The 14,057-nt window shown below is 36.5% G+C and overlaps 1 protein-coding gene across 7 annotated transcripts in view; it reads right to left on the reverse strand.

Moving 5' to 3' along the window:
- AHI1 (Abelson helper integration site 1) overlaps nt 1-14,057 on the reverse strand; it is a 210,341-nt gene that overhangs the window by 187,987 nt on the left and 8,297 nt on the right. For 6 of the 7 annotated variants that reach the window (XR_009690711.1, XR_009690710.1, XM_061130460.1 and 3 more), the window contains one exon: nt 3,161-3,717. Coding sequence is in view for 4 of the 7 variants with exons in the window: in XM_061130460.1 (XP_060986443.1) it covers nt 3,161-3,717 (557 nt within the window). In the remaining 3 variants the exon portion in view is untranslated. Of the gene's footprint in view, nt 1-3,160; nt 3,718-12,846; nt 12,948-14,057 lie in introns of all 7 variants that reach the window. The other variant, XR_009690712.1, reaches the window with a different exon arrangement.

A 14,057-nucleotide genomic window follows, 5' to 3' on the forward strand; every position in this document is an offset into this window, starting at 1 on the left:
TAAACAAACTTCCAAAAAGATCAAGTTTTAAGTGGAGTTCATCTGACCTCTGGCTAACTTTGGAGTTTTTCAGAGGGTCTCTGGAACATCTCAAATTATTTCTCTCCATCTCAGAGAGGATTATAGAACTAATTGGGCTTATGTGGCATGTTCAATTGCATGGGAAGCATTATTGAATAAATAACACTTAACACTTCTTAGGCTGTATCACATGGGTGAATGTTATTAATATTCATATTCTATAAACTATATAAAGCTCCTAACATTCTGGGATATCCTGGTAAATGATATTACTCATAATTTCAGTGTTGTCTTAAACTATCTGTCATAGCATTAATTGGGTTTCTATTCAAATGCATGTTGTAATCCCAGTTGGTTGATGCTAAAGCAAAAAGGTATCCTTTTAATGATAAATTGCTATTTCATAGAGCATTTTGAATGACTCTACAGGTATTTTGTGAAAAATTAGGGAAGAATGATAATCCTTTATGTGAAAGCATCTGTACTATTATCAGAATAGAAGAAAAAAGGAAGGGAATGAAAGTGAGGATATGTTGCTTCAAACCTTAATTCCTCAAACCTTAACTGACCCAGCCAATCTGGCCACTATGCCAATACATCCACCCTTTCCACCATCTCCCATTCCTACCCAGTCCCAGTTTCTGACACTGGGGCTCAGGACTTCCCCTCCTTACAGGGATCAGTTAGAAAATCCTGTGTTAGTTTCTGGTGGAGAGGGACTTGTTCTGATATTGCCATTTAAGACCAGACAGGGCACCCGATTGGGCCAGAAGCTACTATGGGAACAGGGTAATTTCCTTTATGCCGTTATCTAGTAGGGAGCTTAAATGCAAACAAACAGCTGGCTGGATTTCTCAGACTTGTTTAATTGGAAAATCCCAACGCTCCTAAGACTGCAACCCTTCTCATAGGGAGGATCCTCTATACATGAAGCACACGTGAGCACCCACAGCTGAACCAACTTAGGATCCAGTGAGGGAGGCCCTTAGTAGAGCACAGCTTGTTAGTGCATCTCGGCAGGGCTTTGAAGGGGAAACCAAAGCAAAAGGGTTTGAACAATATTCAGGAAATTCAGCAAAACAAATGAAGACCTCTCTGAACTTTTGGAAAGGATTTATCAGACCTACAGACATCATACTGATGCAGATTCTGAGACCCCTGAAAATATCAGAATGGCAAATTTGACCTTTTGGGGCAAAGTGCCTCAGATATCAGGAGAAAGTTATAAAAATTAGATGGAACATTTGGAATGAACATTTCTTAATTGGTAGATGTTGCTTTTTTAAACTATTCGACAGGGAAAAACAGAAGAAAGATGCAAAATGAAACATCACTTTTTTGGCAGAGGCACTGGATTCCCAGAAGGCGAGTAACTGGATGAGAGGTAAGTCCCCACTGGGGAAGGAATGATGTGCTTACTGTAGTAAGGAGGAAGAACTTTGGAAAACAGAAACTGCTCTAGGCTGAAACAGAAGAACAAAAGATGAGAGCCTCTTATATGGCAGAGAGGGACACTCTGAATGAAGAGGCCCAAGGGTTCCCTTGGACTTGAGGCATTGAATTCCCCACAGGAACTCCAGGTAAAATTGACAGTGGGGAATAAGTTGATTAATTTTCTGACAGACCTCACTTTGGTGAAGTTTTTCACCAGAGAAGTTTGACAGAGTCCCATCAGAATGCTAGAAATCTACAGTTCATGAAAAGCCCAGAAAAGGACACAGAGCTCTTTCCCCCAAGATCTTAAAAAAATCCCAGACTCCTGTCATCCCTCCCCAGATGGAGACTCAACACAGAGGAACCTGCCCCCGCCCCCCGCACTGAAAAAGAGACGTCACTTAAATATCCCAATTGCAAGAAATCTCAGATAACCTGATAGTGTTGCTGTGGGCACTTTTTCAGGGTGGGTGGAAGCGTATTCCATGAACAGAGACTCTCTGAAAGCACTCCTTCGGGAAATCATCCTGATTTGGATAAGCATTAAAACTATTCATCCTGGAGACCACAATCAATAGGAAAAACCATAAATGTCGCTAAAATACTAATGTCGAGAGACATTTAACTTAGCATAAGGCCTTGCCAGTCACCCTGCTACGGATCAATGGCTCCCAGAAGCAGGCTTAAATGAAGCACCTTTAAAATACTGTATGGTAGGCCATCCAGGTGTCTGCCCAGGTAGGGGCATCTAACAGTGCTAAAAGACCTAGTATTTGCCAATTATACTAAAACTTCTGTATTACACTATTCATGGGTTTGCCTCCAACGGGTCTGCCTATCCAACAGAAGTAGATGGTAATTCCATTACAGCTGGGGAAGGGGCAACCAATTTGTTCAGTTTTATCCAAATAAACAGCATAGGAATTTGATATATGTATTGGGAACTAGAACGAAAGCCACAAGTTATTATGAATTAGACAACAAAGTGGTGAGAGGTTTCATTGGGTTCAAATAGGACTGACTAAAGATTTCAAAAAGGACTGACTGAAGAGTCTAAGGAAATTTGTCACTTCCATTCAGCAGAATGGTCTTTGTCCCTTCCCACAAGATTGTGGTATGGACACAGACGGGGGGGATTGTAACAGGAAGAACCTTCTGTATTCTATTACAAGTTAATCACTAAAAGGATGTTGCCTGTGTGCTTGAATTATACATAATGGCCCATCCCTGGAAACTCTGCTCCCCAAGTAATGAGAATTAAGCTAAAATACCTTTGTATAGCTCACAGGAAACTTACCTGTAAATCCTCACAGGAACTTACCTGTAAATCCTTACCAGGTCCACCTGTGAGTGACTGCAGGGAGAAAGAAATTAACAGATCCTCTCTGGAGGCTTATGGGAACCAGAAAGTGTTTGACTTGACTCCCTCTCCTTTTAGTATTTAGTACTCCCTCCTCCTCAAAAGGAGCTTGAATTCTATCTCAGGCAAGATGGTTATCTGGGGCATGAAGCATCTTCTGAATTTGCTGGCTTTCTGAATAGAGTTGCCATTCATTGCCCCAACAACTGGTCTCTCACAATTATTTGCCTCTTGTGAGGCAAGCACTATGAGCTTGGACTTGGTAACAAAACTCCAGGTATCACTCAAAAGCTGAAAATAGTGTTTTTTTAAAGAGGACATTGTATATTTATCAATGTAACATACCTTGTTTCAGATTTAGACAAGATGGGAACTTTCTTTTTTTTCTTTTTTCTTTTTTCACCACTCAATTTGTCATCATGCAATGAAGAATCTAAGGGAAAGTAAGACAACTGCTCCTTGAGTTTCTTTCGGATTTTCTTCTTAATCTCCTTTGCCATTTCTTCAGCTACTTGGAGCTGGTACACTTGCATCAGTTGTTCCTCATCTAAACTATTCTTTTCTCCCTCCTCCTTGGCCTTTTCGCTTTTGTCATGAGTGACGCCAGGCTGTGGCTTAGTCCGTGTTTTCTGAGGTGTCGCATCTCCCTGCTCAGGAGCTTCTGGCTCCATCTCTTGTGCAGTCACCTGAAGCGCTGTTTTCGTAACCTTCTTACTTGCCTTTTCTTGCTTGTCATCCCCCACACTAACATCATTTTCTGGATCTTCAGTTGCTGACTGCGGATCCCTTGGTTTGTTTTTAGTCACTCGCATGTGCTTCTCTGGGTTCTTAGTATTAACAGCAGTTATAGCATCACTTTTAGTTTCCCTGGTTTTCTGAAGATTGCTTGTAACAGCATCAAGCTAGAAGATGACACGATAACAGAGAGTCAGCTAAGCACAGTTTAGTTCTGAAAGAGAAAATCGTGTTGCCTGTTTCACAATATGCAACACTGGGAAGAATACTTCACTTTTTACTCCAGGACTGTGACACATTCTAGGGCCTGCGGTGGGCGTTTTCCTGCTTATTCTCTCAGTCTTAGACCAGCAATCTTGAGAATAAATTCAGACTGAATGAGTTAACTAACATGGGGAACATGTTAATGACTTTTTTAAAGTGAATTAACTCCTCAAATCTCAAATGCTACTTTCCTCTGGCAAAATGATCCATACTCTAACCTAATTAAAAGATATCAGTGAAATTGCTAGAAGAGCTATGGTTAAAGTATTCCATGTACTCTAATAGAAAACCCACACAGGTCATTTATCTTGCTTCATAATTAAATTCAAAAATCAAAGGTTTATAGCTCTAGGATTACTCTGCAATTAGTCCAAACATATCACTGAAAAGGCTGCTAAGTATTAAATATTATCAAGTTAAATCAAATGACAGACTAAGCACATACTTGTATTAATAACTTTCTCCATTCAAAATTATTTAAAATAAGAAATAAACAGAAAATAATGCTAGAAATCAAAAAGGAATGTTACTAGTAATAAAATAAATATTTTGAGATTCCCCAAGGATGAAAAACAGGCAGGATTAGATCCATTAAGAAATCCGTTAAGAAACTACCAGAGAAAACCACAGCCCGTAGGAAACGACTTCTCCAGAGAAAAGGCTGGTCTGGGGAAGCCATAAGCTCAGGCAAGGAATACGAAAAGAAGGGATAAGCTTGAGGATGACCAGCTGAGGAGTCGGGAGGGCAGCTCTGTTCCCCTCCTCCAGTTGCGTTACATGGTGACTTTCACCCAGAGAACAAAACAGCAGAACACAGAGATATGGCTTCATGTCTCAGGCAGGTACAACCCTCACCGATAGCGGAAGCAGACTATCTTGAAAACCACCAACAGGCAGGAGAAAAATTCTCAAATACAAAGATGACTAACAACTGAAAATTAACACTGAGGGACAGTAGCAGAATCAAGGAGGAGTTCACCAAATCCAATAAAAGAGAAAAATTAACAGGGAAGAACAACAAACAGCATAAACAAAATAATTTAAAATAAGCAGAATTAATATTAAGAAATTCAGAAAGATATGAGATGAAAAACAATTGCAGATGTTAGAACTAAAATTTTGAGTGACATAAATAAAAGCTGAAGAGATGCATTCAAAAACAGAATGGGTAGAACCATAGTGATAAAACATTGAAGTCAAAGAATTCTCCCAGAAATGAATGAAGTTCAATTATTGAAATCCTGCATGTTTCAAAGTAGTTAGAATGTCTAATATATGTGAAAAGATGGAAAAATGTATCCTACCACATAGCCAATATTTTACCATCTTTAAGACTCTTCTGCTCACCTAAAATATATTTTCAAATTTTACCTATTCCTTAAGGATAAACTCTGAAGCCATATCCTCCAAAAATCTTTCCTAATCAAATTTAATAAAAATATCTTCTTAAAGGTTTATTTTCACATGTTCTGTTTCTAGAAGCAACATTTCCATAAAACAGTTAAAAAAAAAAATTTTTAAATAGAAAAAAATTCAGAAATTACTTAAAAAAGAAGACCCAAAGTTCAATCCTGTATTGCCTCACACAAGGAAAATCAATGATAATCTGTTCAGAAACTTACTTTTGTCTTCTTTCTCTGAAGACAGTCATACTTAATAACCTTGAATTTCCATTACATCAATACAGGGCAAATGCTAACTTTTCTGTTTCCTCAGTACCAGAAACATAGTGGCAATCAATGTAAACTGTGAGTACACTAATAACTGGGAAAAGATAACCAAAAATTAGAAACAGGAGAAAGAATTATAGTCTAGAAGAAAGGATGTTGAAAACGAAACCCTGGGGAAACTCATCAGATGAAGCTCTTAAGATGTTTATTTACTCTCTTCCACTGATCTGTCAACCTTTGTACTAATAACATCATTTTAAATACAATCCTTAGAGTATCTTTGGTAGCATTCCACGATTCTATTGAGACGATAGTTTCATTACTTTTTAAATTCCTGTTTTTGTGGTTTGTATTTCCTTTTTCTTGCTAATCGCTTCACGAGACAGATTTTACATTACCAAGTAACTTATAAATGTAAAATTTTTGTTGTTCTAGTTTTGTCATACTATAATTTAAAAAGTCTACTTCATGGAATTTCACATTTCATGGACTATCACTGAATTTTGAAATCTCTCAAATACATTTGTTCATGTTCTATTTATCTTTAACCATCCGTTTATCTTTACCATCTCTGCATCATTTTTTTGCTTTAGTTTGTTTTTAAAAATCAGGATTATTGAGACATAACAAATTATATGAATTACAATAATAATCACCAGCTGTAAGTGTATACTTAAATGAATTTTGACAAACATATACAGCCATGACACCACATGATAGCACGACTATCAAGATATTAAACATTTCTAGTACCCTACGCGCTCCTTTACAAAACCAGTCCCTACCCTCCAGATCCGGGCCCCACTCAACCACTGATCTGTTTCCTTTCACTACAGTTTGTCTTGTCTAGAATCTCATATAGATGGAATCATATAGAAGATAGTTTTTTGTTTCTGGCATCCTTCACTCAGCATAAAGCTTTGAGATTCATTCATGTAGTTGCATTTATAATAACATTCCACTTCATTTTATGGAAAGATATTACATTTTATTTCTCCATATACCAATTAATGGTCATGTGAGTTATTTCTAGCTTTGCATGTTATGTTTTCATTTCTCTTGAGTAAATATCCACAAGTGCAACTGCTATTTTATGTGCTAAGTATACGCCTAAGTTCTTAAATAACTGCCAAACAGCTTCCTAAAATGGCTGTGCCAGTTCTCACTCTCAAATGAGTGAGTTCCAATTATTTAGCACACTTGTCGGCACTTAGCATTGTCAATTTTCATCCTTTTGCATTCTAATAGGTATGTAATGGTATCTCCGTACTATTTTCAAACTAATTATTAACGGCATCACTAAGCAGGCTTCCCCCGTGGCTCTGCTGTAAAGAATCCACCTGCAATGTAGGAGACACAGGAGATGCGGGTTTGATACCTGGGTCACAGGGAATATCCCTGGGTCCGGAAGATCCCCCAGAGGAGGAAGTGGCAATCCATTCCAGCATTCTTACCAGGAGAATCCCATGGACAGAGGAGCCTGGTGGGCTACCGTCCGTGGGGTCGCAGAGCTGGACGTGACTGAGCGACCGAGCGCACACGCCGTGCTGAGCACATCTTTACTGAGCATATCGCCACACGTGCTTATTTCCTATCTGTATCTCTTTGGTTACTTGAGTTCAACCCTTTTGCCCATTTTCACAACGTTGTTTCACATCATTGAGTTTTGACAGTTCCTAAGGTTTTCTAAATACATTTTATAGATGTGTTGCAAATATTTCCTCTCAACATATAATTTTATCTTTTCATTTTCTCAGCAATGTTTTGAATTTTCACAAAGCCCAATTTAACCCCCTTTTCGTTTATGGTTCATACTTTTGTATCCTGAGAAATCTATTCATAACTCAAGGTCAGCAAGCTTATCTTGCTTATTCTACAAGTTACATATGTAGAATTTAGCTCTTACTTTTTTAAAGTCATTGATCCATTTCTATTTAATTTCTGAATATGATATGGTCATAGTTTACAATACTGTATATCAGATTGTTTCAGCAAAATTTGTTGAAAAAGATTATCCTTTTCCCCTCTGAGGTATCTTGGTAATTCTGGCAATGATCAATTGACCACATACACTGGGGTCTATTTCTAGACTCTCTGCTGATGTATGACTTATATGTCCACCTTTATGACAATACCAGGTTGTTCTGGTTACTACACCTTTACAATGAGTTTTGAATCACATGATAAAATTCCTTCAACTTTGTTCTTCCTTTTCAAAATTGTTTTGGCTGTTCTAAGTTTGTTGTTTATATTTCCAAATAAATTTGAAAATCAGATTTTTAATTCTTAACGTCTATTGGCATTTTGATTAGGGTTCAACTGAATCAACAGATCAAATTTTCAGAGAATGGATAATAATAATCTGTTAATAATTACCTGACAATACTTTCAATCCCTGAACATGGATATCTCTATTTGGTTTTTAATTTTTAGCAGATTAGGGATTTTCAGTATCCAGGTTTGCATATATTTTGATAAATGTAACCTAGATCACTATATATTTGGTTACTATTACAAATGATATTTTAAATTTTAAATTATTCACTACTGGTACAAAAATACAATTGGTTTTTATATTTAGACCGTATATTCTGCTAATTCATTAAATAATTCTAATAGCATTTTTTTGAGATTCTGTCATCTGCAAATGAGATTCTTTTATTTCTTTTACAATTTTTATACTTTTTAAAAAAACTGCATTATTGCATTGGTTACCTATACAGTTAGGAATATCTATGGTGATGTGTTCAAGCTTAGAGCAAAAGCTTTCAGTTTTTTAATTTTAAGTACTATCTTAACTGTAAGTTATTGTAGATTCCCTCCATCAAGTTGAAGAAGTTCCCTTCTCTTTTTGTTTTAGTTATCAGAATGGGTGACAAATTTTGTAAAGTCTTTTACTGCATTTATTGAGATGATCATATGGTTTTGTTTAATTTTATGGTGAATTACATTTTTTTTTTCAACACTGTGATATATTGCTGAGATAAATTACATAATGTATGTAATTATTTATATAATGTAAGACTGATTCCCTAAATTTTGTGGAAGATATCTGCTCTGTGTTCAAAAGGGATACTGGTGTAATTTTCCTGTAATGTCTTTCTCTTTTAGTATTAGAATAATTTAAAATTGCCCCCTCAAAAGAATGGAGAAGTATTCCCTCTTTTTACATAGTCTGAAAGAATTTATATAGAATTAATATGATTTCTTCCTCAAATGTTTGGTAAAATTTATTAATAAAGTCAGCTGAGAAAACTAGCCACCTAGTTTTTTCCACAGGTTTTTAACCACAAATTAAATTTTTAAAAAAGATATAAAATATTCAAGTTATCTCTTTTTGAGTGAGCTTCAGTAGCTTGTATCCTTCAAGTAATTTAAACATTTTATCTAAGTTGCTAAATTTTTTGTCATAAAGTTTTTCATAATACTCCTTTATTGTCCTTTTTAGGTCTTTAACACATCTACAGTGAATTACATTTACATTCCTAATATTAGTAATTTGTCTTCTTTTCTTTTTTTTCTGATCAGTCTGGTTAGAGGTTGTGAAGAAAAGAGTTAATTCAGCAGCCCTCATTGCTCAAATCCTGCAAATCCCAGGCCTGTTTGCAGGATCAGCTCTTGGCTGGCTCCTAGGAACTGAGCTCTGAGCTTCTGGAATGTTGAGCCTGATAAAGGTGAATGAATACATGAACTAACTAAAGAATATTATGAGTAGCTGGACTTAAGAAAAGGCAGAGGAACCAAAGCTCAAATTGCCAGCATCAGTTGGATCACAGAAAAAGCAAAAGAATTCCAGAAAAACATCTACTTCTGCTTCATTGACTAAAGCTTTTGACTGTGTGGATCACAACAAACTGTGGAAAATTCTTGAAGAGATGGGAATAATAGATCACCTTACTTGCATCCTGAGAAATCTGTATGAAGATCAAGAAACATCAGTTAGAACTGGACGTATAACAATGGACTGGTTCAAAACTGGGAAAGGAGTATGTCAAGGTTGTATATTGTCATCCTGCTTATTTAACTTATATGCAGAGTATATCATGCAAAATGCCAAGCTGGATGAATCACAAGCTGGAATCAAGATTGCCAGGGAGGAATATCAACAACCTTAGATATGCAGATAACACTACTTGAACAGCAGAAAGCGAAGAAAAACTAAAGAGATTCCTGATGAAGGTGAAAGAAAGTGAGAAGGCTGGTTTAAAATTCAACATTCAAAAAACTAAGATCATGGCATCCGGTCCCATCACTTTATGGCAAACAGATAGGGAAAAAAATGGAAACAGCGGCAGATTTTATTTTCTTGGGCTCCAGAGATCACTGAAGATGGTGACTGCAGCCATGAAATTAAAAAGACGCTTGCTCCTTGGAAGAAACTATGACAAACTGAGACATGTTTAAAAAGCAGAGATACCACTTTGCTGACAAAGGTCCATAGAGCCAAAGCTATGGCTTTTCCAGTAATCATGTACAGATATGAGAGCTGGACCATAAAGAAGGCTGAGTGCCAAAGAATTGATTCTTCTGAACTGTGGTGCTGGAGAAGATCTTAAAAGTCCCTTGGACAGTACAGAGATCAAACCAGTCAATTCTAAAGGAAATCAACCCTGAGTACTCATTGGAAGGACCGATGCTGAAGCTGAAGCTTCAGTACTTTGGCCACCTGATGCAAAGAGCTGACTCACTGGAAAAGACCCTGATGCTGGGAAAGATTGAGGGCAAGAGAAGTGGGCAGCAGAGGATGAGGTGGTTGGATGGCATCACTGACTCAATGGATATGAGCCTGAGAAAACTCCAGGAGATAGTGAAGGACAGGGAAGCCTGGTATGCTGCAGTCCATGGGGTCACAAAGAGTTGAATACAACTGAGTGACTGAAAAAGAAAATCTAGCATATTTTCCACCCTTTAAAATTAATTTAACACATAAAACATTTTTAGAAACTGTTATTCATAAAAGAAGTTATCACCTCTATGAAATAACATTAGGATAAAATGAGATAGGAGAAAAATCAAAGAGTGAAATCAAGATGATATAGGATTGACAATGATAATGATTTAAATTCCTTCCTTTAAATTAAGGCAAAAATTCAGATGCAACTACAAAATTAATAAAAGCCACAGTTTGAGTATTTATTCTCTACTTAACAATTTATACTTATTGGTTCCAGTTATTACTACTGAGTATCAAACCACTCCAGACTTAGTAGTATAAAACAATAAATCATTCATTATGCTTTGAACTCCATATATCCTCCTTATCTATCATGCCTCTCGTCTCTAGTTCTTAATAATTTGATTTCATAATCTGTCACTTCATTCATCACTTTCCATTACCATGTACTTTTTATCCATCACACCTGTCTGGAAAAAACTCCAGGCACTGTTCAAATTAAGTGATGTTCATCTCTATAACTATAACCAGGCTGTTGAATGCGGCCCGAAGAAACTGAACCACTTCAAAGATTGGTGCTTTTATAAAGATATGGCCTATAAATTCAACTGAGACCTCAAAGCTACAAACAGTTCTCCCACGCTGCATAATCTGTTTATATGCATTCTTTGGTACCTTTTGCACACTGGCTATTTCAAGTTGTCTTCACTTACCGCTGATGTTCAACGTTGTCACTTCTTGACTCACTTTCACAGGTGAGTCAAAAGCCATCAAATGGAAAGCTGCAACTTTCTACTACCAAATCTACAAATTTTCATGTACTCTAAACAATCTTTTTCTCTTTCCTTCTCATTATAAAGAGGTGGGTCTTAACTTGTGTTTCTAAAAATTTTTCCTGTCCTGTATCATCAAATCTCTCCCTTATCTTCCCCAATATCAGCACTAAAAATACTCCTTTTATAGTTAAACTTTCTGAAAAAGTTGTCCATACTTGTACTGCTTCATCTTTTTATAAACAGTATATCAAAAAGTTTTGCTCTCTACCCTGGTAATTAACTCTTGAATACTTCTTTGGTAAGTAAAAATACCATTCTGGTTTCCAACCTAAATCACTTTTAAAGCGTTTCTGTATTTTTATTAGTTGATGTCATTTTCTCTTGTAATTAATTTTTTTTCATATTTTTTGCTCACATAAGACACCTGCGTGCTAAGTTGCTTCAGTCATGTCTGACTCTTCATGACCCTTTGGACTGTAGCCCATCAGGCTCCTCTGTTCATGGAATTCTCCAGGCAAGAAGACTGGAGTGAGTTGTAATGCCCTTCCCCGCGGGATCTTCCCAACCCAGGGATCGAATCCACGTCTCTTATGTCTCGTGCAATGGCAGGCAGGTTCTTTACCACTAGCACCACTTGGAAAGCCCTAAGAGATATAGTATCTTACTATATGCCTTACTAAATGCCTTGCATAAGGCATTTATTTATAGCATTTCTTTATTTATTAACATTTGGAATGGAACTTACTCATAGGTTGTTCTTTAGATTGATAGGGGAACAGAACACTAAAAAGAACCTTCTGGTTCCAGAATACAAGTGCTCAATAAATTTTAGCTATTACCATGTTATTGGCTATATGAGTACTAGATCTGTGACTATAAAAAAAAAAATCCGTTTCAGTGAATTAGCTAACTTTTAGTTGTATTTGTTTCTGACTCAAAATATCTTCTACCTCAGATTTATCTATTCCTTCAACAAGTATTTACCAGTCTTCTGTGTGCAGACAGAGAATATTCTCATTATTTGGGATGTCCTTCATTTAATATCAGAGTATCTTCCCACACTGGAAAACTGAACCAGCCCACTTCTATTTTCTTCAAGTATTTGTCTCTTAATTTAGATTTTTACATTTAACTTTTTAAGATATCTGAAATGTAATTTAATGTGAGATAAAATGAGATTGTAAATGACCTTTTCCCCCAGAAGCTGAAGCAATGTTATCAGTACTAGTCCCCGTACCATAGCTTCTTGAAACCCCTGGCAGAAACAATGCAGAAACTTCTACATACATAACTGGTTTCAGGGCTCATCCAAATTTATTTTCAGATTATAAACTCTCTATTCCTAAATACTTTGTTTTCATTCATGTCTCTGGAGATGGCACTACACATTCAAATAATCTATCTTCCGTAGTTTTGTTGATTTTTTCAGGAGGGAACACCAGTCATAATTCTTTCCCAATTCACATGCTCCCTACTGCCCTCATACATGACTGACAATGTAGACGAGTAGATCCCTTGGAACACTGTTTTTCCCTAAATATTGTATGGATCTTGCTCCATTGTCTTTCGACTTAAGTGTTTTTGGAGAGAAGCTAGAAACACACTAGGTGTTTCTTCTGTTTAGATGTTAGCAAAATTTCTCTCTCCCTTGAAATTTAAGTTTCCAGACAGAGTTCTCATCTCAAACTTTACCTGGAATGCAAGATGGATTCATCTCTTCCCACATCCTTTTTCATTCTCAGGAAAGTTTCCTCCTCATCCTCTTTCTATTATTTCTGCTCCATTAGTGCTGTCTGGGAACATAGACTTGTAAGTCAAGTATTTCGATATGTCCTTATTTACTGTATCTTTCATTTTAGTTTCAGCCATTTTCTCTCATATTTGTAGGCCAATCACTAAATTTTTCCTTAGTGTCAATTCTATTTTAGGCCTGAGGTACAGTTTTTGAGGCAGCAATGAAAAAAGAATCACGGAGAGAGACTGTAGTTTTAAATCCAGATTCTAAAATTCTTACATGATATTAAAAAATATGGCACAAAGTTTGTATATGTAGGTTATCTCAAAGTAGAAGAATTCAGGTTGTTTTGGTTTTACTTTAGTGTAACAAAAATAAAAGATTTCTATTAATATAATGCAACTAAATTTTGTCTGGTAAATAACAATATGGGCTTCCCTGTGGCTCAGCTGGTAAAGAATCTGCCTGCAATGTGGGAGACATGGGTTTGATCCTTGGGTTGGGAAGATGCCCTGGAGAAGGGAAAGCTATGTAAATGATTTCTACTAATATAATGCAACTGAATTTTGCCTGGTAAAGAATATAAATCTCTGTAAATCACATCCATTTGAACTGGTTATAACATCTTACTGGTTCCCTCATTAATCAGTGGGCTAAATAAAATTTCTGATACATGTTAATACATACAAAAATGTGTGTGTGTGCTCAGCTGTGTCTGACTCTTTGCAGCCCCATGGACTGTAGCCCACCAGGCTCCTCTTCCATGAAATTCTCCAGGCAAGAATACTGGAATGGGTAACCATTCCTTTCTCCAGGGACTCTTCCCAACCCAGGGATCAAACTTGTGTCTCTTAAGTCTCCTGTACTGGCAGGTGGATTCTTTATGTATAAGAATCATACATACATTTAGCACCACCTACATATAAATAAATTACTCCAGCTTACTCTATTTCTGGCTATATGAACCTGGCAGAGATAGTAAGTGGTTTTCTATTCAGACAGTCATAAAATTTCTCATGTGCAAAATAAGACCTCTAATACCTACTTTCATGATTAACAGGAGAATCAGAAATGATAATTTGTAAAAACCTTATCACAGTGTCTGATAGACAGTTGAAAAACAGGAAGATAAACCTTCCATTATTATGAATTCTTCTATGGCTTTCCC

This window comes from Dama dama, chromosome 26 (assembly GCF_033118175.1).
Source record: "Dama dama isolate Ldn47 chromosome 26, ASM3311817v1, whole genome shotgun sequence".
Lineage (NCBI taxonomy): Eukaryota > Metazoa > Chordata > Mammalia > Artiodactyla > Cervidae > Dama > Dama dama.